This window comes from Hylobates moloch, unplaced genomic scaffold (genome assembly GCF_009828535.3).
Source record: "Hylobates moloch isolate HMO894 unplaced genomic scaffold, HMol_V3 SCAFFOLD_4, whole genome shotgun sequence".
NCBI classification, from domain to species: domain Eukaryota; kingdom Metazoa; phylum Chordata; class Mammalia; order Primates; family Hylobatidae; genus Hylobates; species Hylobates moloch.
The window spans coordinates 113,495,293-113,521,056 of NW_026652279.1; the positions used below are offsets into that span (position 1 = coordinate 113,495,293).

General features: G+C 46.7%; 1 protein-coding gene across 3 annotated transcripts in view; it reads right to left on the reverse strand.

Moving 5' to 3' along the window:
• Positions 1–928: 928 nt before the first annotated feature.
• The window catches only part of TMEM272 (transmembrane protein 272), a 123,272-nt gene continuing 98,436 nt past the window's right edge, over positions 929–25,764 (reverse strand). The window contains exons 3-5 of one of the 3 annotated variants that reach the window (XM_032150943.2): positions 13,941–14,000; positions 9,430–9,512; positions 929–4,578 (exon numbers count right to left, since the gene is read on the reverse strand). In XM_032150943.2, the coding sequence (XP_032006834.1) occupies positions 4,216–4,578; positions 9,430–9,512; positions 13,941–14,000 (506 nt within the window). In that variant the 3' untranslated portion in view covers positions 929–4,215. Of the gene's footprint in view, positions 4,579–9,429; positions 9,513–13,940; positions 14,001–25,764 lie in introns of those variants that run through there. The other 2 variants (XM_058437937.1, XM_058437936.1) reach the window with 2 other exon arrangements.

The following is a 25,764-nucleotide window of genomic DNA, read 5'->3' on the forward strand; positions in this document are numbered from 1 at the left end:
AAGCAGAGCTTACTTCTCTGAACGATGTAGCAAGTTTTCAAAGCTGACTCTGGTATAACAAACGAAGGAAGTGTCTTAGAGAAAATAACAGGGCTGGGTGAGGCGGCTAATGCCTGTAATCTCAGCACTTTGGGAGGCTGAGGGAGGAGGATTGCTTGAGGCTAGAAGTTTGAGACCAGCCTGGGCAACATAGTGAGACCCCCATCTCTTAAAAAAAAAAAAAAAAACAACCCACAAAAAACAAAAAACCAACCAACCAAAAAAAAAACCTGACTCGGCATGGTGGCGTGCCTATAGTCCCAGCTACTCAAGAAGCTGAGGTAAGAAAATTACCCCAGTCCAGGAGGTTAAGGCTGCAGTGGGCTTTGATTGTACCACTGTACTCCAGCCTGAGTGACAGAGCAAGACCCCATCTCTTAAAAAGAGAGAGAGAGAGACAGAGAGAGAAAACAACAGATGTATTTGGAAACACTCCTCTCTTATTTCTCTTCTGCTTGCAATGGCAAAATGCTGTCTCCTGGGATATCCAAGATAACTTAGCTGCTGTGATGCTAGGCTAACCTGAAAAGCGAACTACTGAAATTCTCTCTCTAGAAAAGACAGATTAGTTGTCTTATTAGTTCTACACTTATAAAAGATAAATTATCACTAGGATCACTAAGAAGAATTTTCTGTTAGATCATTTTTCTCAATTCTCCACTACAGACTCATCTACTCACCTGAGGATTATGAGTTTTATGGAGCAAAATTTGCCTAGAACAGGTTGTCAGCTTCTGTGGACACAGTCTACCCTCAGGAATCCCATTGGAAGAAAGAACAAATGAAGCATCCCAAGGACTGGAGGATTCTCTTCCCCCAGGGTATTCAAGGAAGACACTGGGGAACAAATTGAACAAAGTTTATTTCATCAACAATGAAAAATGCCCAGAAGGAAATGAAGCACAAGATTCAGTTACACAAAGATGAAAGCTGTTGACCACTTGGCCACTTATCACACTAAAAGAGAAGGAAATAACACGAAGTACTGGAAATGACATTATATTGTCCTCATGGTGACAACCAGGATGGGCCTGACATAAGCCCGTCCAGGCTGTATGTGTGGCCCGAGTGCACACATACCGGCTGGGCACAAGTCAGTCTCTGGGGGCTGTGATTCTGCATTGCAAACAAGTCCTTGGGTAGCTCTGAGGGTTCACCAAGGTTTGAGAACCACTGGCGCGGCTGATTCCAGTGAAACGGTCCCACTTTTACTGCTTTCAACTGTCATTTATATAGATTCAGGCAAAGAATGGTTTTTAGAATGATGCCCGATGTAGCAAATAAAATGACCTCAACATATAGTTTATCTTTGCTGCAGTCTTTTCTCAGATGGGAAGAACTGATGATCCCTCTCTGCCATATAATTTGTTCCCTTGAGGTTTCATAGCATCCAGAAAGTTCAGGTGTTCCCATGTCCACTTCCCATTGCCTTGCCAGGTTCCCATGGAGGAAGGCTGCCCAGCTCTTGGGCCAGTCTTAGATGGGCATTTTCATTCTCCAGGTATACACAGCACATTTCACATCAGTGTGGAATGCCTACTGCAGGCCATGCCAAGGATTATAACTTCTATAACCAGGAACTTCTTACACTCACCTCCAGCTCAGTGAAATTATACTAAGAGGTGATCACTTAAAGGGCACGCGGCTCAGCCCTTCCTAGACAGTCTGGATGTCATCCCTGGATTAAGCCAGACTTCAAAGAACCACAGTTATAGACCATTTGCCTTACTTAGCCCCAGAGCCTCTTTCTTGAAATGTGCCTTATCATAACCATCTCACCATCTCCTAAGGGAGGCCTTAATCAGTTATCATTCAAAGCCTGCTGCGCTGAAGATGTCACCCACTGAACCACTCAGTGTCCCCTCTATGATGGATGGATGCACATGAACATTTTCTTTAGGATCTAACCTGTTTCCCCAGAAGGGGGTAATTTTGTTTTTTAGATTTAGGGTCTCATTCTGTCACCCAGAATAGAGTGCAGTGGCACAATCATAGCTCACTGTAACCTCAAACCAGGGAAGATGTGTGACCTATACGAAGAGATCATCACCTCTTCCTTACTGCTTTGGTGACCAGAAAACTCAAAGCTAAAAATATAGTACAGACTTTAGCAATTATTTAGGACCTATGACCAATATTCTCCATTGCAACTGGGGGTGGGCTGGTGGGGTGCATATGAGAATGAGCACACTTCATCCACCACTCCCTCTGGGAAAGATTTCGGCAACACTCTGGTGATACTCATGCCTACCAGAAACTGGGAATGTCCAACGTTTGAGACCTAGCTACTGATGTATCCAAAGCACTAACCAGTACCTGCCATCTGCTAACAGAAATCTTCATGCCCATGGTTGTTCACAGCTCTTTCCGCCTTTGCCACGGCCCTCGCAACAGAAGCCTCAGAGGCTTTCATGTGGGAGTCATGCAGACGTCCCTGGGCCCAGGTCCTTGCTGCTCACAGATGTCCAAGCATTGGCTAAGTGACTGGGAATGGCTGACGAGTCATGGACTGGGGAAAGGAGGGTGGGAGAGGAGCCCATGGAACTCCTGTCCACCCCAGTATCGTAGCCCACAGACTCTCCCCGGTCCCCAACACGGAGAGGGCAACGTGGGACACAGTGAGGATGGAATTGGGCATCATAGGTGAGGTAGGATCTGCAAGCTGCACACCCGCTCATCTTCTGCCATGGCTCAAGTGAAAATGAAAACAGAAACTGCCCTTAGGGACAGGGTCAAAAAAAGGGCTGTTCCTCTTTTGTCCAGCAGATGGCACAACAAGCACTTTCTTCTCACCTGGGAGGAAAGGGGAACCAATGGTGACTGCCCGGGGAGTACCTCTAAACTGAAATGGGAAGACCCCATGAGACTCACGGGGCCTTTCTCTTAAAGCTACGGAGAAGAATGAGCCTCTTGGTTTGAGCTGACACATCTGATGAAGGGAGGTGCCTCCATTCATGGCCACTCAGGGACTGCTTTGATGAGAAAGCACAAAAACATAAAAATAAATAAAAAATAAACACAGCTCAGCAGTGTGTAAATATACAGAAATGCTATGCACGTGGCTGAGAGAAGCAGAGTTAAGCAGATGCCATGCACCCCTGGGCACTGCCCTAGAAACACTCATGACAGCATCTTCATACAAAATTCTAAAGCATGGGACTTTGCTCATAAAGAGGCTCCCCAGCGAGCACTGACAACAGACCTGGACTTCATCTCTCAACAGCAGCGGCCAGAGGGAAGGTTAGTGGTCACTGTTCGGTGTCATCCTGGACTTCCAGACGTCTCAATTTACAAAAGGCTTCCAAAGCCTAACTGGTCATTAGGTTGAGGAGCTATTATTTGATATTTAAGCTCAGAAACCAAAAATAGCTACACTGACGGCACCCCAACTCGTGCAACCTGTCCAGAAACATATAAAACTGGTTTATGCCGCCCAGCCAGCCGCAGATCATAGAGAGGTATATGAATAGCCAGGGGCAGAGACAGACTCAAGGCCAAGCAAAGAACCTGCAGCAGCGGCACACGGGGCACACGGCGCTGCACTCCGCAATGCCTGTAGCAGGCCAGCCCGCCCCCTAGGTGGAAGCTACTGCTTTGTCGTTGGTAGATTTTATAGCTGACCTTGGGATGTTCCACCCATCACATCAAACCTATCTGATATAGGGCTAGAAGAGACTGCTCCTTCACTTTCCCAAAAGGCAGCTAGAGTCACTAAAAGAATATCTTTTTCCTTTTAATAACAGAAGCCATCATAGCGAGTGAAGTTAAGATATATCTTGTTTGAAAGTCTGTGCACTTTCTATAACTTCAAGGTGACCATGGCTGAATGACAGCAGCAGTAGCAACAACCAACCTTGCTCTTGCACCAGTCATTGAAATTGCACTATGATTTGAAAAGTTCTCCCATTCTTTGCCTCCCACACTTCATACCCTCAAAAACAATTATCCCTTTGAAAACCTTTGTGAGAACAAAATTCCCACTCTGAAAACAGCAGAAGTGATTTCCCCATGTCTAGGAAGGCAAGAGTTTCTTTAGTCTGCTATCATATTCAGTGCACTTGGGTGGCTTTTTAAATGCCTTCAGGGAAGGTTTTATTACCTTTATGCCCTTCTCCTGAACCTGTGTGTGTGTGTGTGCACGCATATGCATACATGGTATGCTGGACAAGGCAGCTGTCAGTCTTCATCGGCAGCAAGTCTCCACCTGGAGCACAGGTAGACACAGCCGCTGCACAGCAGGAGCAAGATCAGCACGGTGTGACTGAGCGCCAGGACTCCGACTGCAAAGAGGTACAGAGTTTTGTCACAGTAGTCCTGAGGCTGCTGGAAAGGGGGAAGAAAATCAGGCAGGTACACAGAAAAGACCCAGTAGTTTCCCAAGATGAACCAGAGGAAGAGGAAGAGGCTCAGCAGGAGGTGGATGTAGTATCGGTGTGCATTCTGCCTCCAGGGGTATTCATCATCGTCATCATCATCAATCACCACGGCCTTGGACAGCAGCCGCCTCATCCTGGTGGAGTCGTACAACAGGAGAGACACCTGGGGTGTGGTGGGGAGCCAGGGTGGCACGGCAGAGCAGCACAATGGAGGGGAAGAGAGGGGATAGAAGGTAGCGGTGGTGGGGTGTTGGTAGGGAGAGAGAAAGGAGAGAGAGGAAGGTGTTAGGAAAAGTGAACACACTGGAGTTAGAAATGCCATCAAGCAGCGAAATTTAATTTGAAGGACGAGAATTCAAACTGGCAAGAACGAAGGCATAAATTCATCGCCAGCATCCTCAGTGGTGTTTTCCTTTTAGATGTGTGAGTTAGTTTGGACAAGGGGTTAGCTGGGGTAACTCATCTCTGCATCAAGGTTCAGACTGACTCTCCCCTGTATTGTACTAGTACATTTGCACCCACACATAACGTAAAAATGACACCTGGTCCGCATGCTAGAGGACCCTGAAATATATCCCTCTATCTTGGGAGGAACCCCCAGCAGACTTTTCCCTGGTACTTCCAGGCCATGTAACAGGCTTGGCCGAATCCAGGTACCATGAGCCGTTTCCTCCCCACCCCAGCCCCGCCCAGCCTGCTTTCTCTCTTCTTGGAAGTTTGTACCACTCCCCATCTCAGGCATCTGGAATTCCCAAGTGGGGCTGTGGACTGAAAGTGTTGTCCCTCTTGTCCTCGTACATCTTTCAAGTCAAGAGCACAGACCCTTGTCCTTGGAGTGATACTCTTGGGGGACAAAGACCATCTGGGCCCCTGGGAGACGGTCCCTGACTCCAGCCTGACACACCTTTGAAATTCTGCTCCCACTTGGTTACACAAAGCACCATGATCCACCCGACTCTAACTGGCCACAGATGCCTTTGTCACAGGGGAGCACACTTTCCCCCTGGAAATGCAGCGGTGGAAGGACACAGGTGGTCTTTGCTAAGGAATCCCTTAGCAGCTCCCCGTCTTCTCTGCCTAGCAACTTGATCTGTGATGTTTTTGAAAGCCTGGCCTGTGTATCTGCTCTCTCTGGCATCCTAGAATGCCTACCTCTGCTGAGGCCATGCTCATGGCACCCCTAACCCTGGAGAGCAGGGCATTAGAAAGAATCCTTGGATGACGGAGGATGTGGCCGACTGGCAGAGGCGGGGAGAGATTCTGAGCTTGAGTGAAATGGAAGGGCAAGCAGGAGCCAAGAGATGCAGCTAACTAGGCTCCAAACTGTAAAGAGAAGCAAGGATAAAATAAAGAGAGACAGAGAGATGGGAACAGAGAACCCCAAGCTGTGCCTTTGGGTAGGTGATGACTCCAGGTTTGGACTTGTTCCATTTAAAATTCTGGATGGAAATGCAGGGCCTAGTGGCCCACAGTGGTCAGAGTCAGAGCCTGGAGGTGAACAGAGAGAGGTGAGGACTCCTGGCGGAGATCTGGGGGTTACCCATGAGGAAGTGATAGCGACTCTGGGAATGGATGTTGTACAACAATAGACCCCGGTGCTGGGCAAAGCGCTTGACATACATTATCTCAATGAATTCTCCCAGCCTGCGGCGAGAGGTACTAAATAAACTTGGGTGCAGGACCAAAACTGGAGCCACTGGGCCAAAATGTCAACAGCAATTTTCTCTGGGTGGTGAAATTTACAGGTGATTTTGATTTTCTTCTTTGTGCTTATCTGCATTCTCTGATTTTCCACAATGGAGAGTTATTACTTCTGTAAAGATACAAAACCTAAGGAGAGTGGTTAGTTTAATGCTTGTTATGTGTGATCTTTAATGTCCATCCTAGCCTGGGGCTGCATATTATCTCTGTTGCCCAAATGAGGAAACTAAGGCTCAGAGAAGTTAAGTCACTTCACTGAGATCCACAGTAAGAGAATGAGAAGGGCAGTGGTCCACACCTCTTTGACCACTGTCTACGCCACAGTACACTGATGATTAAATTGGAGGAAATTAAATTGGAGGGTTCTCGCCTAAGATTTGCAGCCCGGCTGGGAGGCAGAACATCTCCATAAGAAAAGGAAAGTGAGGGCTTCGGGGAGTTCAGAGAGCCACCCACAGTAGAGCTGACTCGTCCAGGGAGGGCTGCCTGGAAGAAGGGGCATACTTGGGACCCCTATGCACAAGGAGAGGTGCGAGGGTCCTCCTCTGAGGGGGAGTGGTGTGGCAAAGGTGAAGGGTGGTGGGTTTAGGGTAGGGGAAAAACCAGTTGCCTGTAGTAAGTTGGCTGACGGTGGCTGTGTGGTTGGGAAAGCCCAGGTTGAACACCAGCTCTGCCGTTTCCTCACTGTAAGCTGGAACTGAGAGTGCAGCTCAAGTTTCCATCACTCAGATGCATTTCCCTTCCTTGCAGGACCCCATTCCTTGGAGGAATTCCCCCACCCACCACATGTCCACAGATCTGGCTGCCCTCCCAGGACTGGTTCTTGGCCACAGTGATGTCAGGAGAAAGGAACCAGCCCCAGGAGAGAGCCGTGGCAAGTGGGTCCCACTGCCCAGGCTTCCTGGAGCCAACTGGCCCCCTTCTCTCCCACTAACCTTGGAGGTTGTGAGCTCTTCTAATCAATGACCTCTTAAGTTAGCCAGAGTTGATTTTTTGTTCCTTGTAGTCAAAGAATCCTTCCTGAAGCAAGTACCTGCCTCAAAGGGGCACGGTGAGGACTGAATGAGTTCCAAAAGAGAGCAGAGCCGTCAGCATGGCATCAGCAAAAAGCACGTGCTCACTAAGGGTAGCAATCGCCACTAGGAAGGGTGATGTGGGAAGATGAGGGGGAGTGCAGGGTAGGCAATGGTCACTGAATCCGTGTTTTGGAAACTGTCTTTTAACACGACCCTCAGTAACAAATATATTTTATGCCAGGTCCTAGTCACTGGGTAACTGCATGTCCTTGTTGGCTTAGAGAAGTCCTGGTTTATGCTGTTGTTATGGCAGGATGATTATTAGAGCCCCCTTGTACTCTCAAAAGTGTCCCAGTTAGGATGATAAATTACACGGTCAACTCACCCAAACACACACATGTCCATATGTAAGTATCACACAATACCTAACTTACTAGGCACTCTAATTTTCTATTTTATTTTTTAAAAAGCAGGTCACAGCCTACTTAATTCATTTCCTGATCTTTTAATGGGGCATGACCCTCAGTTCTTTCTGGTAGCTCCATGAAATGTCAGCTCACATCTCTTCAGAGTTTCTCTTCATAGAATGCAATACTGTGAAGCTATCTGATGCATTTCACAGGATGTTGGGCCCCTAGGCAGGTTCTGAGGTTGAATACAGACCATCATTATCACAGGTAAACTTCTGCCTCTGGGGACTCCAATCCTGTTTGCCGCTGCTCTAATGGTTATGGACTCACTGTATATTACCTTGCCATCATAAGCACAAAAATTTAATTTGGCTTCAAACGGTTTTAGATTGCCAGGGCAAAAAAAAATCAATGCTGCTTATTAGGGCCTTAGTTTGTTCATTAAAATAAATTACCTTTGGGTCCTGGGCTGGCTTTCAGAAAGGAAAAGTTTGCTGTTATTAAGAGGAACAGACCCCACGGACAGTAGCATCTCTAAAGGAAAGCTCCGCTGGGCAGCTTGACGATGAGGTAGTCGAGTGAGAACAGGAGAGGCAGAGGTAATTACTGCTGAAAACGCTGCTCTTGTTTTAAGCATCTCTGTGGCACTCAAACCGTCAGAGCCTTCCCTTAACACTGTGGGGACCATGGGGAAAATGTGGCCCCGCTGAGCCAAGAGCCTTTGGGTTTTCTTGGAGGTGAACAGAGTCCCAGGTAGATCCCATGGGGATGTTGTGATGGGGATGATTGTGTGTATTTGTACGTTTTAGGACACTGCCCACCAGATTGCTGTTAGGAGATGGGGACATTTAACAGTGAGGTTACCTCAGACACAAAAGCCTCCTAGGGTTTGCTCCAAATCAGACATCTCCCACGACAGAGTTGAGCTTGTGGCTACCAATTGCATATGAGAACAGCAATTTTCAAGACGTTCCTTTGATGTCTTAGATCAATAGCATGACCAGCGCCACTGGCCAGGATCTCTCCAAGGATCCCCGCACCAGAAGGCAGCTGGCAAAGAAACCCAACAGTGGGTCCGAATGAGAGTTCATACTTGGCACTCTTGACTCAGTTTTCTCTTGTGTTACAGCTTTGTTTTTATGAACCATCTTGGGAAAATGGATGCTTGTGTTTTCTGGCTTTGATACAGAAAGTGGTGAGGTGGGCTTGGAAGGCTGGGAAGAGTTGTTGATAGACAGAGGCTGACCTAAGCTTCTCTTGGTAGGTGTAACATTTCTGTGGGCCAGGGATCTTGAAAACAACTGCAGGCTATGCACGCCCCTGATATTTCTTCTTCAGTTGCTTTTTCTGTTTAAACAAATGTCAATACAGCCCAGGAGCAGATTAAGTACATAACCTTGAGAGTCACAGAGAAGCACTCCTACCTCAGGCATAAGAATAATAGTTGATTGATAACTGCAGCCAATTAATCCTATGTTAGTCAATTGAGAACTAGGAGGTATAGTTAAAAGCAGAGATGGGAACTGCTAAATCAAACATATTTTAACCAAATGCAAACCCTGCCTTCAACAGGAAGCTTTTTTTCCTCAAAAAAAAACCAGCAGCACAGAGAAAGACCATGATTTCACTGGCTGAATTCAATGGTGTAACTGGCAGTCAGGGACTCCTCTGCATCAACTCTTGTCAGACCAAAGCCACAGCTTAGCACATTGAACTCGACAGCAGGAAGGAAGCTCTTGCAAAGATGCACAGCCCTGGGTAAATGCCCTGCTTAGGGGAAAGTTGTTTTGGCTCCCCTGTGAATAGCAGGCAAATAACAGGTGCATTCCAGGATGCCTGTGAGTTAATTTCTACAAGGACTACAAACAACAGATAAAGATACTTTACCTTTAAGGTACCGATGATGCCACCCACTAGCAAATATAAAGGAATGAGGGGCTGTATAGGGCAGTCCTCCAAAAATTTCATTCCTACATAGGGCAAACAGAAAAGGATTGAGAGAAATACATTAAACAGCACAAAGCCCGGTTTTGAAAATGAGTGGAACACCTTCAAAAGCCAAAATGTTAATCATGCGAACCATATGCTTGTGGGATCTGCTCAGCCTCACCAGTCACCTGATCCTCAAGAAGCTCAGCGGATTGACACCGCAGAAATGGCTCTCACAGCGGAGTGGCGATAAATACTCCCGCAGACAGGGTGGGGACCAGGTGTCGCTGCACCTTTTTTCTGGGTACTAACTGGCTATGGGTTGCACTCTGCTTTTCTGAATAGCCAGTGTATGAGAACTCAAGTTTTCAAGGATTCGGGATTCAAAGGATCCCTTTAAATATACAGTTTTCTTGATATGCTTAAAATAAGGTTCAATTTATGAGTCACATTTCCAAAATGTGACTCTGTGTGAATGAGGTTCTCATCTACTCTGCTTCCAGGGGCCAGGTGGCAGGGAGGAGCCGCTCTTCCTCCTTGTGCAGCGACCCCTCTGCTGTGTTAGTCACAGTCACCATATGATCACCATTGACCATGTCACTCACTGGACCCCATGCTGGGAAACACGCGTGTACTCACATATCCTTAGCTACCAGATACAGAGTACTACCAAGCCAGCCTGCCCAGTCTACCCTTTCTTAATGGTAATTTTTCTCCCCAAAGGAATGCTCTGTCTACTTTTCTCAGGTCTTTGTTCCCTAGACCTATTAACCAATGATATAATGTGTCTATTTAAAATATAAAGAAGAAAGGCCCATTTCCCTCAGGGACCAGTCTGGCTCAAACAATCAAGCTCCAGATGAATTCTAACACATACCTTTGCTGTGGGAGACACTGACTGCCCAGCATGTGCCCCCCAACATTGTCCACCTCCCTTGTTGGGTAGCAAGGCAGTGTGACCAGTTCTGACCAGTGGGCTGTGGGACACTTTGGGGCCAAAGCATTTATTTATTTTTTTGAGACAGAGTTTTGCTCTGTTGCCCAGGCTGGAGTGCAGTAGCATGATTCGGTCACAACTCACTGCAGCCTCAACCTCCCAGGCTCAAGCGATTCTCCCACCTCAGCCTCCTGAGTATCTGGGATCACAGGGATGTGCCACTATGCACAGCTAATTCTTTTTTTCTTGTAGAGAAGGAGGACTCACTATGTTGCCCAGGTTGTTCTCAAACTCCTGGGCTCAAGTGATCCTCCTGCCTGGGCCTCCCAAAGCGTAGGATTACAGGCCTGAGCCACTGTGCCTAGCCCAGGCCAAAGCATTTAAAAACTGATACATGATTCATTGTTTGCTTCCTCTGCTTTGACCACCTGGAAGCCATGGGTGGAGATGGATTATTCTCAAGATTGAAGAAGCTTGGAATATTACGTCATCACATTGCCTGGGAAGTCCCCATGCCCTCTGATCCATGAAGGAATTTGCATAAGCAAGAAATAAACCCTTATAGTGTTAAGCCACTGGGATTCCAGGGTTAATTTGTGACTGCAGCACAGTTGTTACCCTGACTAATACATTTGTCAACAGAGTCCAAGAAAGGGAATTCTTACTGTAGAAACAAAGCCTCCTGTTGAAATGACATTTAGACTTTTAGATTTGATTTGACATTTTGTTCCTTATAAATGCCTTGATACTTAAGCAGAGGGAGTAAACTGTTTTTCTATGACTACACCATACTCCTTTGAAATGAATAAAATTTTCTAGATATACAGAGAGCCATAAATTCAGGGCCCAAAACAGAGTTTAGTCAAATACACACGTTGATCCAATCATCAACCTATGGAGGCTTGTCTTTTAGTTATCGCTGATGTTTAGGTGAATTTGTTATTAAATGGAAATACTTTCCAAGTCTCAATACAGCCTTTTCACACAAAGACCTTTGAGTACTTGGTGCCAAATTTGTTGGACATGGACTGCCTTTCAATTCAAAAGCCAGCTGTGAAATGAACATTGAGTAATGGCTTAGATATCTGCTCATTCCCAGTGAATAAAAACAGCTGCTGTTCACAGGAGAGTCAATCAGTGCACAGATGGCTTAAAACGATCCTAATAAATTTAATAAAAGCCATCTTTCCCCTGTGTTCTCACGTACTGCTTGGGACTTACCTTAACTCTAGATTTTCTTTCTTGTCTGATCTGCAGAATCACGATTATTCTTTTTGGCTTTAGATCTCTCCCTAGTTCAGTTGATAACAACTACCAGATGTAGTGATTTTTAAAATATTTGTTATTGTGATAAAATATCTCAACAAAAATTGCCATTTTAACCATTTTTAAGTGTACAATTCATCGGCATAATTACATGCATCATCTTGTGCAACTATCACCACTATCTATTTCCAAAATGTTTTCATCACCCCAAACACAAACTCTATAACCAATATTGCTCTAGAAGCAATAACACCTCCAAAACCCTCTTTCTGCAGTGGATGTGGTGATTTTAATGTAATATCCGTGGGAATTGGCTTGTGGGGTCTTGCCTCTTTTATGCAGCCTTATTGGTGGATGAATTGTTGCAGTTAAGTTCATTTGAAAGATAACTGGCTGGGCGCGGTGGCTCATGCCTGTAATCCCAGCGCTTTGGGAGGCCGAGGCGGGCAGATCACTTGAGGTCAGGAGTTCAAGACCAGCCTGGCCAACGTGGTGAAACCCTGTCTCTACTAAAAATACATAAATTAGCCAGGCATGGTGGCGGGTGCCTGTAATCCCGGTTACTTGGGAGGCTGAGGCACAAGAATTGCTTGAGCCGGGTAGGCAGAGGTTGCAGTGAGCCGAGATCACTCCACTGCACTCCAGCCTGGGCAATAGAGTAAGACCCTGTCTCAAAAGAAAAGAAAAAGAAAGATAACTAGCCACAGGGTCCAAAGGCTAGGGTTCTCTTACCTTACAGATTTTGCATAGAATGCCCTCTGGAGAGTATTCCTGACTTCCTAAGCAAGGTATGCCTAACATCTTGTGAACTCTTCTTGGAAGAACAGAGCCATATAATAAATGTTAATTTTTGAATTGCACTGAAATAATCATAGCACCAGGGCCTGCTGAAGTGATTGAAGTGTTCACTCTTACACTAAATGACCCCAGACTACTTGGCTGTTTCAGTTCTCTGCAAACCTTACAATCTTATCTTCTTTTTTATTTCCTGTCAGGCTGTTAGCTTTCATGTCTTACAGATCTAACGATACTGTTTTTGTTTCCATTTTTAGTATTGTGGCTTTAACAGGGGTGGCAGGGTGAAACTTACATAACAAAATAAACCATTTTAAAGTGAATAATTCAGTGGCATTTAGTGGATTCACAATGTTGTGCAACTACCACCTCCATCTAGTTCGAAAATATTTTCATCACGTCAGAAGGAAGCCTCCTACCCATTAAGCAATTAGGGTACTGGGTGTTTTGTTGTTGCTGTTTTGCAACAACTGCTATGCTCTTTTACTTTCTGCTCCAATATGCTGTGAGCTTGGACCTAGAACACTGGGCCTGCTGAGCTGCTTCTTTTTTTTTTTTTTTTTTTTTTGGAGACAGGGTCTCAGTCTTGTTGCCCGGGCTGGAGGCATAATAGCACGATCATCCCACCTCAATCTCCCAAGTAGCTGGGACTACAGGCACATGCAACCACACCCAGCTAATTTTTAAGTCAAGACTTGCATTTTTTGGTAGAGACAAGGTCTCACTATGTTGCCCAGGCTAGTCTCAAACTCCTGGGCTCAAGCAATCGGCCTGCCTCAGCCCCACTAAGTGCTGGGATTACAGGCGTGAGCCACCGTGCCCGGCCATGCTGGGCTTCTGGGTAAATAGGGGTAGCTAGGTCGTACACGGGGCTCCCATTAGCAATGTTCAGGAGCATGAGACTAATTTCACTGATACGTGATAACAATTTTTAGCTACTTAAGGAGCTTCCCCCATCCTGCCCCTCCCCTGACCTTCGCTAGACGTCACACTTCTGAATTATGAGGTTGTTTAATATATGTGATTTATGGAAATATTTATTCATTCATTCAGCAAAAAAAATGTATAGAGTGCCCATACAACACCTAGCGCCAGGTGCATTTTTTTGTATTGCTTGCAACCTGCTTCCACAAGGGAACATAGGAACTGGGAAGGGACTTTGGGAAACCTCTAGCCCAGTCACTCCCAAACTTGGGCTAGAGGGATCAGAACTATCTGGGGACAGATTTCTAAAAGAGAGTGTCTGTCCCCACCCAGATATACTGCATTGATATCTCCCAGGGTGGGGCCCAGGAATGTGTATTTTTTAAATCTTCACCAAGTCATTCTGAGACGGCACATAGGTGTCTGGGAATCATCGGGCTGGCCAGTTCTTCTTAAACACATATTTAATGTTTAAAGATTATATGCCTTGGGTCCATGCCCCAACCTGGCTGACCTGTGGCGTCCAGCAGCTCGGCAGGCAGCTTACCTATGAAGGTCATGGACAGCGGCAGAGCCAGGAAAGCACAGAGCACAACAACGAAGCAGGCTGCAAGGAGAAGGGGCAGGCACTGGGTTAGAAACACACAGACCCCTGCATTTCCTCTTCACTGCAGTTTCTTAAGCATCCTGTGAAACCTGACTTTCTCTCCAGTGGCAAGTCAGCAGACAGGAGGAGAAGGTCACAGCTCGCCTGGGGCTCCCACACAGTGGATGCAAGCCAAGACTTGCATTTCTCAGAGAGCTGAACATCTCTCGTGATCGCTTTGCCGATGCCAAGGCCCAGATATCCTGCAGGACCTCTCCAAGTCTGACAGCTTATGGAAAAGGAGTTTATAAACTGCCACTGTGCCCGTGCCAGGATGCCAGAAGCTGCCGGCATCCACTGAGCCAGGCAGGATTCACCCTGTGCTTCCTGGGCGCCTGTACCCAGGGCAGATGGTTCTTCTCTTCCCTGGATAAAATTCACTGACAACTCACTTTATCACTTAAAGTATTTGCTTCACAAAATCTTTTTCCCTTTCCATTCACTTGGTTATATATTCCACAGCCCATGACATTAGATGGGCTCCTAAAACTTCTTGCTGACACACAGTATAATAGAGCTTTGAACTGGCTTGGGGTTTTTCTTTCTTTTAATGCCACCAATTCAACTTTTAGACATTGGGAAAGAACAGAGGAATGGGGGCTACACAGGCTTGGGTCCAAATCCTGGCTCTGTCACTCACTGGCCATGTGGCTTTGGGCAAATTTGTTGACATCCTGAAGCCGTTTTCCTCTTCTGTAGAAGGTGGTGACAGATGTATGCACGAGGACCTCAGTGTATGGCAACTTTTGTGATTAGGCAATTACTTCCCTGCTTTGTGTCTTGGTTTCCTCATCTGTTCTCCAGACTGCAGATATAGGTTTTGCTTGGCCAGCATTTTTTTTTTTTGAAAGTGTGAATTTGAATGCCTCTTGGGTAGGCCTGCCCCCCAGTTCCCACTGTCAGAGTCTTGACAGCATCATACATCTGTGCTTTCTGTTGAGTCCTGTTGTCATGATGAGAGCAGAGGATCTCTGAGTGAATGTCATGGTAGCTTCTGTAGCATCTACTCCTTCCTCTCTAGGTCATCACCTCAATTATTTTCGGATACCCCCACCTCCCTGCCTCCCCATTCTCCTGTGCCGTTTATGTGCTCTGGCAGAAGCTGATCCCACCCTGGACATAGAAAAGGGCACGAAGTTTCACCCTCAATTAACCAGCAGAGCCCCACTTACCAGATACATTATTAGTGGATGGGCTCATGACTTATACTGGGAGATTTACTGAGAGTCAGGAAAAAGCTTTCTCACTCTGCTGACAGAACTTCCAGAAACAAGGTTTCTCCCTCCCTGGCCACTGGTGAGGAACTGAATTACTCTGGGGGTGGCTGGCAGCCTTCTTGCCATCATGAGGGGAAGCCAGCCTGCGAATGAGAACAACGCCCTGAGAGGCAATAGAAGAGGTAAAAAGAAACTGGGTCCTCAGTGACATTCATCACCCATGGAATCACACCACCCTTGATGCTAAACTACTTCTGGACTTGCCATTTATGGGAGCCAATAAATTCCCTTTATTACTTTAGCCAGCTTGAGTTGGGCTTTCTGTATTTATACAGAGCCCACTGTACCTGGCTTAATCTGCAAGGTCCTTTGTGCTTTTGAATTGTCAAAGATCTAGGATTTATCTGGGAGTTTGTCTTTTCCAGAGAAGAGCTCTAAGGCTGCAAGTGCCTCTGGTCAGGAGCCTCACATGCACACCACCAAACGCCAGCTCTGATCTTGCTACCCACAGCGGGTAGGGTGCACAGGGCAGGGTGCTGCCCCTCTCTCAAAGAGACCCCAGAATTTGCCCTCCATGCCCATCTTGACCTTCGCCCCTAGGAAATGTAGATGGGGGCAGGCATGCAGAGTGATTTGCCCCAATTTCCACTCCTCCCCTCAAACCACCCCTGAGTTGGATATAATGCTATCACCAGAGCCAGCTTCAAAGGCGTGCAACTTAACGGCCCCAAGCATCTGGTTTGACGCTCTTCTGTTGCCATCTTGAAATTCTAAATAAATTTATCTCGAAATCGTGTATTGTAAGTGAAGTTGGACAGGACAGTGAGGAATACGTGTGAGCAGAGGGAGCCCGTGAAATGCTCGTGTCTGCTGCTCTTCACCGCCAGTATTCACATTTACTCCGCAGGACTCAGGCCCAATATGAGGAAAGCGTGTTGTGTCTTCAGCTGAGTGAGCAGGGGGCTGACAGTCCTGAAAAGATTTACTTCCATTTGAACCAGAACTTGCTTCAGATGCAGACAGAAGGCAGTGATGTTCTAAGAAACAGGAACAACCAAGGAACTCCACCAACCCGTTTCTGACCCCTAAATTAGTATACCTTTTCCTCTCAGAACTTCCTCACCTATCTGTGAGCAGAAGGTGGAGAATGCGGGTAGAATGCACCCATATCAAGAAGCAAAATGAAGACTTGTTAGTTTTGTACAATGTTTCCAATGTTCCGGTAAAAACAAAATAAGAGCTATTAAAAACAAGTTGTGTCATTTCAGTGACTCAACATATGAGTTAAATGCTCTTACAGTTGCATTTAAAACTGGCATTATACAATATTAAGATGAACGGTAAAATATGTACTAATAATTACACCTTTTGATTTCCCCCTACTTAAAAATGACATTAAATAGCAAATAAAAAGGCCAAAAGAGAGACTGCAGAAGAAAGGAAAAAGCTTTTTATATTTCAGTCCCTTGAACAGTGCTTCTTTCCTGCTTTTTGAACAAGGTGCTTTGCATTCTTGTTTTGCTCCGGGGCCCTGCTAGTCACGGGTGACACAGTGCTGCTGGCAGGTGTGGTGAATTAGAGAGAATTTCAGTTAATCTAGCCACATCTGTTTTAATTCTCAACTTAGAGTGGGGGTCAAGGATGAAATTTCTTGCTGGCAAGGGATAGAAAGTCAAGGGGTTGATGAATCCCATTCTGCATTTTTGACCTTGGAGCTTGTTACAAGGATGATAAAAAGTGATCGGCATCCTGGAAAATCCTTCCCTGTGCTGCAAGCTTGAGGCAGATGGTGCCACCTGGCCACATATATAATCCAGGCGGTGAGTGACACAAAGAAATGGAGCAGTCCCCAAGGAGGCACCTGCCACCCACGCTTCCTACTGAAGGGTGGCAGAATATGCCACCCCAAACTCTGAGCTGTGGCATAAGGGTTATTTGGAGCTAAAGGCACTTTAAAAATAGCAGATGGAAGAAGGGTACCCTGACCCTCCCCTTTTCCTTCTTAAAAGTAGGAAATAAGAGCCCCACATAGAGGATGTCCTCCCTATACCAAAGGAAAGCACCATTCTTACCATCAAGGATGGGACATTGAGACCAAGAGAATTCTGTACAGATCTTGTCAAAATCACTCTTATCTTCCCTTAGCCTCCCCACATAGTTTGGTTCCTTTTCTACAGTTACCTCTCTTTGCTCAGCCACGTATAAAAGCATTTGGGTTTTGCTATTTCTTTGGGTTTCCACCTCTTATAAAGGCTCTTGTGTCATGTAAAACTTGCACTAAATTAGTGTGCTTTTCTCCTGTTAATCTGTCTTATGTGAGTTTAATTCTCAGGCCCAGCTGAAAAGCCCTAAGAGTGGAGAGGTAAAATGCTACCTCCTCTTCACTACCTCCCAGCAGGGCTGAGAGAGACGCCCAGGGCCAGAACATTCTTAAATGACCACCTGGAGGAGGCTGTAAAGACTCACCACCTGCAGCCATGCAGCCAAGCCACCTGAGTCACAGCCCATTCCTCTCCTCATTACCTGCAGCATGGACTGCAGGACTCAACCTCTGAGGTTTCAATGTCCTCATTGCAAACATGGGCACGATTACAAGACTTTCCTAACAGGCTTGTCAAAATCATCAAATGTCATAACCCGCACAATCTGTGTAAGGCACTAAACGCAGGGTCTGGCACATAATAAACACTGATAAATGCTGGCCATTATCATTACTATTATTATTTTCCATTCCTGATGGAAGGAGACCCAGGCTTCCCCTTTATTTCACCCCCACTTCAGAATCAAATGAAGAATCGAGAAAACAACAGGTGAGGTATACACTGTGGTTCTCATGGTCTCTGAGCAGAGATGAGACTGTTCTACACCTTAACTCCCATGTGGATGCAGCCTTACTCCCTGGCCCTGTTCTCAGGCTGTGCCCTGGCTTCATCCAGTGAGTCCGCTTCTCCGGATCACCACTCTAGGTCTAAAGAGGCTCACTCTTGCTCGAGGTCTAATGAGACTCACTCTTGCTGGAAGTCTAATGAGGCTTACTCTTGCTCCCTGCACCTCAGAGCCATGACTCTCAGGGTCTCAGTGGCCGCTCTAGATCTCACAAACCAGGATCAGTACAAATGGCGCCTGGGAATCTGCATTTAAAAGTAACTCCCACCCTGGCGTGGTTGCTCACACCCGTATTTCCGGCATTTTGGAAGCCTGAAGCAGGTGGATCTCTTGAGCCCAGATGTTTGAAACCCGCCTGGGCAACATGGCAAAACCCTGTCTACAAAAAATACAAAAATTAGCCAGGTGTGGTGGCGCGCCTGTGGTCCCAGCTACAGGGGAGGCTGGCTGAGATGGAAGGATCGCTTGAACCCAGGCGTTCAAGTCTGTAGTGAGCCGTGATCCTGTCTCTGCACTTCAACCTGGGCAACAGTGCAAGACCCCATCTCAATAAAATAAAATAAAAGCAACTCCCAGGTGATCGTGAAGTAGCCTGTTTCTGTAAGCTGGCTAGAGAATCTTCAGGGGTTTCCTAGAGCCGTGTGCTCAGCATGGTGTGAGGTGCTGGGGTTGGGCTAGGTTGTAGGATCCACTGGGATGGAAGTCATCAGCAGTTACCAGCACAAGGCCTTCTTTACCACTCAGTCCGAATAAGGACACCCAAGCCACGATCCCCACTCTCACCTGATCCCCCTGCCTCCTGGGGCATCTGGTTACCCACTCCTCAGTCTTTTGAGCTCTCTGGAACAGAGGCTGAGCTTCCTGGTGATGCCGCTGTTGCAATGGCACCGGCTTGACAGCAGTGACCACCACTAGTTAATACTGTCCTGCCTTCTGGTCTACTGAGCACCAATTCTAATGCAACTCAGAGTGCCACATTCTGGCTTCTGATACCATGAGGGTCTCCATCTAGAAAGTCAGTTTGAGGCCGGGCGCGGTGGCTCACGCTTGTAATCCCAGCACTTTGGGAGGCTGAGGCGGGCGGATCACGAGGTCAACAGATCGAGACCACGGTGAAACCCTGTCTCTACTAAAAATACAAAATTTAGCCGGGCTTGGTGGCGGGCGCCTATAGTCCCAGCTACTCGGAGAGGCTGAGGCAGGAGAATGGCGGGAACCCGGGAAGCGGAGCTTGCAGTGAGCCGAGATTGCGCCACTGCACTCCAGCCTGGGTGACAGAGCGAGACTCCGTCTAAAAAAAAAAAAAAAAAAAAAAGAAGAAAGTCAGTTTGAAAGAGCTGAGTGGACAAAAACTCAACTTTAGGGTCCCAAAGGAGAAAATAAGTCAAAATTAGAGCAATAGTGGGAGGATATTAGACTCAAAACGTTGGAGTCAAGTCATTCTTTATGCCAAGAACACAGATAAGCTGATTCCTGACTTACTGAAGTTTGGGAAAAGACAGACTATTGGGAAGGGTGTCCTCCTCAGGGTGGCTTTTGGGTTGCTGGCTCCGGATCCTCACTCCCGTCTTGCAGTGCATTTCAGGGTGGTCTGCTCTCACAACTGCTGATTGCTGCTGCCCGTGATTGTCAAAGGGAGCGGCACGGTAGCAGGTGTTAAAGATATGCTGCCATCTGGTTATCAGTCAAAATAGGTAGCCGGGAAAATTCAATGCATTTTTAAATGGGTAATCTTGGTAGGAAAAGTGGGTAGCTTTTGGTCTGTTCTCAAGGATCTCTGGAGTCTGTTTCCTATGAATAGCAAGCATTAATATATCCCCAGATATTTTGCTTAGATAGTTTAGTGTAGAAACTGAGACCGGGACCCAGCAGTTTGTCTCTGCAACATCATCCTTCGGGGCTCCACTGAGCTATCAAATACCCAGAAGGCAACTGGCAAAGAGTGCAGGAAGAGAAACTCCAACTAAACTCCTCTTTCCAAACTGCCCTCTCCACCTCCCTGTATCTGTCATGGTGACCAAACCCCAGTCACCCAGACCACTTCTGCCCTCTCCTGGTATGTTCAGTCATTCTGCCTCTGCCTCATGTTTCCACCCACCCCTCTTCTCCAGCCCTGCACCAGCACCCTGCATTGCCACAGCCACCCACTAATCCCCAGAGGTCACAGCCAATAGCAATTTGCATGAGGGGGTATTTTTATTAGCACTTAATCCACTTTGAACAGAGATGAACTTCTTAGATATTCAGCTATTCATTCTTGCATTCAACCAAGGTTTGGGTAGATGCAAAGTGAGCATGAGAAGCCTCAGCAATGCGGACCTCACCACCTCTTAAGGGAGATGAGATGTGCACCCAAGGGACAGTACAAATCAGTGTGTGGAAGGGACCAGCAGGGGCAGCACACAATGCAGTGAGGAAGCCTAGAGGAGGAAAGAGTCCCCAGGAAATCAAAGAAGGCCTCAAGGAGGAGGTGATATTGGTATTGGGTGTTGATGGATGCATAGGATTTTTGGCAGGCTGAGTTGTGGGGAGATGGCTTTTCAGTCAAAGGAAAAAAACCCAGAGGAAACAAAAAAGCATTTGAGAGACAGAGACACTCAGAGTGGTTTGGGGGAGTGGCGAATCATGAAATGGAGCTAAGTATCCATCATCCATCATAACAAAGAAAGGAGAGATCAGATGGAAACTAGATAGTCAGAAGAGAGGGTACTTCTGTTTTGCATAAGGGTATTTGGATTTTATTAGGAAGATAAAGAGCGCTGTAGGGTTTGCAAATGGAAAGCGGCATAATCAAAGCTGAACCTTTGGAGAAAATGGGGACTAAAGGGGGTGGCTCTGGGAGTGAAGAGACCAGCGAAGTGGCTGTTGCATAACTCAGCCTGGAGAGCAATTTTGAGGCTCCAGCAGTGCCTTGAGCACCCATTAGGTGTGGGAATGAAGGGAGTAAAGGAGTAAAGAATGACTGAAGTGCAGTGCTCAGGTGACAAGAATGGTGGACGCACTGACAGAAATGTGAGGGACAGAAAGAGGAGGGGCTTTAGGGAAAGGATGTATTCGGTTCAGAATTCACTGCATTTAATGTGCCAGGGGAACGAACTGGAGTATGGGTTTCTAAAACCACCTCCACTGCCTGCTTTTGAGATTTTCAGTTGTTCATGTAACAGGACGAGTTAGTAAGAAATATTGGACCTTTCCACAGTACTGATGTTGCCATCTTTTTCTCTGATCCCTGAAAAGACAGGGCAACCTTGTGCTCCTTGAAGCCCACCAAGAGCAATTCTATGGGACTGTCCCAATAAAAAGGGATGCAGGGGAGTCCCCCAAAGAGGAGGAGCAATGAAGAGGGGGCTGCTGAGGGTGGAACCGCGGGTTGGTGGCCCCTTCCTTGCAGTGTCCAAAAGGAATTGCTACTAGAAGCACCCAGGGAGGTGACACCAGGTCCCCAGGCTCGTAAAGACCCCGACATCTCAAGCTTGACACTGGTGCTGACCTGACAGCAAGGACAGAGCGTGCTGCTGTGTGGTTTGTGCAGAGAAGAGAGGGCCTGTGTGAGGCTACAGGGCTGAGTGAAGGTTGGAAATCCTCTCGCTTGGAAGAGAGGCACACTTTTCTTCCAACAAAAGCACCGTCTACTCCTAAACTGTGTCCTGGAAGCTACCACTGCTGGGGGCCACCTTTTAAACATTGCACAAAGGGTCTGTAGAGGAAATAATGGCTTACCACAGAGCAAAAGCACACCCTGCCCCAGACCCCCAAAAGAGGAAAACGTGATTCCTCCTCTCCAACTCCCACACTTGAATTCTTGTGTGACCCACAAAGCCCAGCATTGATTTTCCTGGTACTCTGGCAAGCAGGAGCTCAGGGTCAAATTAATTTTATTTAAAGAGGAAGAAGTTTTAAAGTTTTAAAAGTACATTAAAAATAAATTAATGTGCTATTTCTCCTGGCCAGAATTGTAGAATAAAATCTACCACTCTCTGTTTAGTATGTTGAGTTGCGTAAATTTCTCTCATCGCTGAGGGGCTGCAAACACCACCTAGAGTCACGGTTCCTTCATCCAGGCCTGAGCAGAAGGTCTTTCTCCTGGTGTCCCCCTTGAACATGGACTTGGCTGGGCCCTTCTCTGCTGCTGTCTCCAAGTGGAGTTGAAGGGGACTTCCCAGGACCCCCTGACAGGTGCAATGACCTGGGTTCACTGCACTTGTCCATTTAATTGAGTTATCCTATGAGGGCTGGAGCCCTGCACATGCTGCACATGTATTCATCAAGATTTCACTGCTGCCCGGTGATGGGTGATGAAAGTGATCCTCTAGGGTGGCAGCAGGCTGCAGGGAAGCAAACGTTCTGCAGCAGAGAGCTTGACAGAGAGAGAGTGCCAGATGGGGAGGCTGAGAGCCAGGGCTGCACAGTGGCCCAGGAGAGCTACAGAAAGCTCCTCCAGGTGGCTTGCTGGGGTCTGAGAGCACAGAGACCACCCTACTCCCTGGATGAAGGCCCAGATAAACAAGCCCCTCCTCTGAGGCTGCCACCACTTAGCAAACTCCACATGTGGATAGGGACAGCACCAACCAATCTAAGGGGGATATCTGAAGATTGTTCTTAAAACATAAAATAAAATAAAAATAAAACTTTTCTTTTCTTTTTTTTTCTTTTTTTTTTTTTTGAGATGGAGTCTCACTCTGTCACCAGGCTGGAGTGTGCAGTGGTGTGATCTCGGCTCACTGCAACCTCCACCTCCCGGGTTCAAGCGATTCTCCTGCCCCAGCCTCCCGAGTAGCTGGGAATACAGTCATGTGCCACCACACCTGGCTAATTTTTTTTGTATTTTTACTAGAGACGGGGTTTCACCATGTTGCAGGATGGTCTCGATCTCTTGACGTCATGATCTGCCCGCCTCGGTCTACCAAAGTGTTGGGATTACAGGCGTGAGCCACTGCACTGGCCAAAACTTTTATTTTCTAATTACATAAATATGTAGCTTTATAAGAAATGTGGAAAATGTAGAAAACCAGAAAGAAGTAAATTTAGAAGTCACTTGAAAGGAAAACACTATAGTATATGCATTTGCGTCTATGTACTATTTTATCAGTTCTGGGATCACGCCAAGGAGGCCAATTTTTCCCAGCTTAAATTCTAAAAGACATTAATTATGAAAATTCTTAAACATTCATACAAATGTTTGAGTAATAGAGCAAACATTCAGATACTTGCCACTCAGGTTTCTGTCTGCATGCTTTTCAAGTTTTTAATTTTTTTAGTTGGAAATAATCCCAGTGTGCATTTCCTGGGGATATTCTCTATTAATATAGTACCTTAGTACAGTCGCAGTTTCTTAAATTTACATTGATATAATATTTTAATCTGCCATCCATATTCCAATGTTGATGACCTAATAAAGCTCTTGGCTCCAATCTAGGGTGAAGTATTGCATTTTGTTGTCATGTCTCCTTTGCTTGCTATGGTTTGAATGTGTCCCCCAAAGTTCATGTGTTGGAAACTCAATCCCCAATGCAAAAGTGTTAGGAAGTGGAGCTTAAACGAGAGGTGATCAGGCCCTGGGAGCAGAGGAAGTGGGTTCACGTCATCACTGGAGTGGGTTCATTATAAAAGGCGGAGTTCAGCCCTTTCTCTCTCACCCACGTGCTGCCTTCCTCCATGGGATGATGCAAGAAGACCCTCCCCAGCTGCCGGCCTCTCATTCTTGGAATTCTCAGCTTCCAGAATGATAAACCAACAAGTTTCTGTTTGTTATAAATTACCTAGTCTGTGGTATTCTGTTATAGCAGCACAAAATGGATTGAGACCTCCCTCAAATCTAGAACATTCTCATAAGCCCTTTTTGTTTTGTTTTCTAGGATGTTGACAGTTTTGAAGAATACAGTCCTCTCTGCTCTTTTTTAGTAGAGCATTCTTCACCTTGTATTTGACAGATGTTCCCTTGTGTTTGGATAAAGGCTGTGCATTCTTGGCTGGATTACTGCATAGGTGACGGCCACCTGTCCCTCAGTGGTAATGTTCATTTTAAACCCCAAAGTGTGGCCCACTTTCTCCACTGTATGATTACTATTTTATTCCTCCCTTGCAACCAATTACTGCTTGTCATCAAAATTTCTTCTTAGATTTAGTGACTATTGATGATTCTTGCCTGATCCAACCTTTGTCTGAGGGGGCAGGTGGGAGGAAATAGAAGTCTAGGCAAAGAAACACATGTTGGAAGGCCCAGGGGGAAAACAGAAGCTGGTGTTCTTAGGAAACCTAAAATGTTTTTGTCTGGCTGGATTTTCCAGAGTGAGAAGGGAAGAAGAAGGAGTGATTCAAGAGGTAAACAGGGACCGAATGACAAAGGGTTTCACAAGAGAGCAGAAGCTTCACTTTTATTCTGCAGGAATGGGGAGTCACTGTGCAGTGAAGGACCTCCCCGAAGGAGGTGCTGAGGGGATGGACAAGAGGCAGCAAGAACAGTTAGGAGGTTGTGCTGGCTGAAGACGGAGTTATTCACACAACGAGGGCAGAAATCTCAACAATCAAGGAGGCCATCATTAGGCCAAGGTTGGCCTAGACCTTGACCTGCAGATTTACAGTGCAGCCAGGAAACATCCCTTTTTCTGGGAAACCCTGAGCATAATACTTCCTCTCTTGCCAACCTGGTGTTGCCATCAGCACTTCTGTTGCATAAACAGGTAGGATGTGTGTTGGGGGAGGTGGTGGTAACTAATTTCCCGAAGATATAGAGCAACAATATAGCTGATAGTGTCTTCTTTCCCTGCCGGCAGGAAACCTATGAGTTTTCATCCTGCCAGAGCCTCAGAGGCCCTGGGCAGGGGCTCCAGCACCACTGTCCCACTCTGGCCCCCACAGCAGTAGGTGTGCTCCAGGGACGAAAGGGGGGTGGCCCTTAGGGCTGTCCCTGGGAGTAAAATGTCAGGGCTGTGCCTTAGGAGAACGAGGTGGGCATTCTCCTAAGCGAATGGAGAAGCAGTGAATGGAGAAGGTCAGTTGTATCTGGGAGCTGGCTCTTCACTCATTTACCTGCTTAGTCAGCCAGTGCCTATTTATTGAGCTCCTACTGTGTGTCAGGCACTGCTGGAGGTGCTGGCATGCAGCAGTGCGGGAAACGTCATGGGAGGAGAGGTGGGAGGTGGACAGTGTGTGCTAGGACATGGTAAGTACAGGTAAAGAAAGGTGCCCAGGCACCCGTCTGTCAGCCCCTTGTTCTGCTGACCCTCCACCTTAGTCTGCCACTACCCACTGACTGCAGCTTCCTGATATTAGTGCCTGGACATGAGTTGCTTAAGGCTTCCCACAATGTTCCCTTTATTCACATTTCATCTGTAAAAGTTAGACCATACATCTCACCATGATGTAAAAGCTTTCATCCCAGGGACCCCCAAGGCCTGGGATCTGATTTGGGGATCACTTTTGGGATATTCCAAATACAAGACAGACTGGGCCTTCTGTAATATGGTCCAGCCCCACTGGACAGAAAGGACCCCAGCAGGTGATAGTGGGGGAAAGTCCAATTTAGTAAGGAGAAAGGTTGAGGTAGGAGTTAAGGGAAAGCTACCCAGCTCCCAAGTGTCACATTGCCCTGCTGTGTTGCCCAGCACGGCTGCCATTATACA